At 58.5% G+C, this 1,079-nt stretch overlaps 1 protein-coding gene across 1 annotated transcript; it reads left to right on the plus strand.

Annotated features, from left to right (window-relative positions):
• Nucleotides 1-355: 355 nt before the first annotated feature.
• LOC123056838 (probable glucuronosyltransferase Os01g0157700) lies at nucleotides 356-1,077 on the plus strand (the record flags this gene model as incomplete). Its single annotated transcript, XM_044480091.1, has 1 exon — nucleotides 356-1,077. A coding segment is annotated over exon 1 (576 nt), but the record flags the coding sequence as incomplete, so codon positions are not given.
• Between the last annotated feature and the right edge of the window lie 2 nt (nucleotides 1,078-1,079).

The raw sequence follows: 1,079 nt of genomic DNA on the forward strand, positions 1-1,079 counted from the left end.
ATTTTACCACAGAACTGCCAGATGTGCTCCAGAGACGGTGCAACAGATGGCACATTTCTGCTGTTCTGCTTCGCAACTCCGATGCGTTGTACACTACTATTGTTGTTTCGTTCCATTGTTGTTTCTGCAATTTCCGTTGACTGCCACTAAGTAATGTGCATAGGGACACGCTGCTAATTTGGCAGCTCAGAAGAGCTCAGGATACTACTTAGACGTGCACCGACAGTCTTTTTGCATCGCACTTTGAGAGGGTTGACGTTCGAAAACATATCGGAATTGTCAAATACAGTCGTGCTAGCAAGTCGCAGCAGTAGTTGGCAAGTCAACCATGCCAGCACCGAATTCCTCCTCTGTCCTTTATAGGCCAAGCTCAGCGTCTCCTCCGTTCAACCAGATTCAATCCGGCGATCTCAGAGCTCTCCTGCTTCCATCTATCTGAAGAAGTTCAGGCGAGAGCAGCAGAGCAGCTAGGGAGAGGAGAAGCAGCAGAAGTAGCTGGGGATGGACTCCGTGGAGAGGTCCAGGAGGAGGGCGCAGCGATGGAGTAAGCGCAAGGCCGCCGTCGTCCACCTCGCCGTCTGCTTCGTCGTCGGCGCCTTCGCACCGCTGGTCGCCACCCGCGGCCCGTTGATCGACGGCATCCGCGCCTCGTTTCTTCCGTTTGGCGGTGTTCAGCGAGTGGCTCCGCCGTCGGCCCCTGCTGCCCCCGACATCGGCCTCCTGCTGATCGTCACCGTCACACGGCCGGACGACGACGTTGTGTCGCAGGAGGCGTCGCTGACAAGGCTTGGGCACACGCTGCGGCTCGTCCCGCCGCCGTTGCTATGGATCGTGGTTGGGGCCGAGAACAGGTCGGCGTCAACGGTCCAGGTGCTCCGCGGCACCGGCGTCATGTTCCGGCATCTCACCTACGCCGTCGGCCAGAACAACGCCACCAACATCACCACCGCCGTGAACAACGCCACCACCGACATCACCGTGAAAGCCAGAGCCACCACCGCCGTGAACACCACCACCAACATCACCATGGAAGCCAGCGCCACCACCGCCGTGAACACCACCACCAACATCACCGTGGA

The sequence above is a fragment of the Triticum aestivum genome, chromosome 3A (genome assembly GCF_018294505.1).
Source record: "Triticum aestivum cultivar Chinese Spring chromosome 3A, IWGSC CS RefSeq v2.1, whole genome shotgun sequence".
Lineage (NCBI taxonomy): Eukaryota > Viridiplantae > Streptophyta > Magnoliopsida > Poales > Poaceae > Triticum > Triticum aestivum.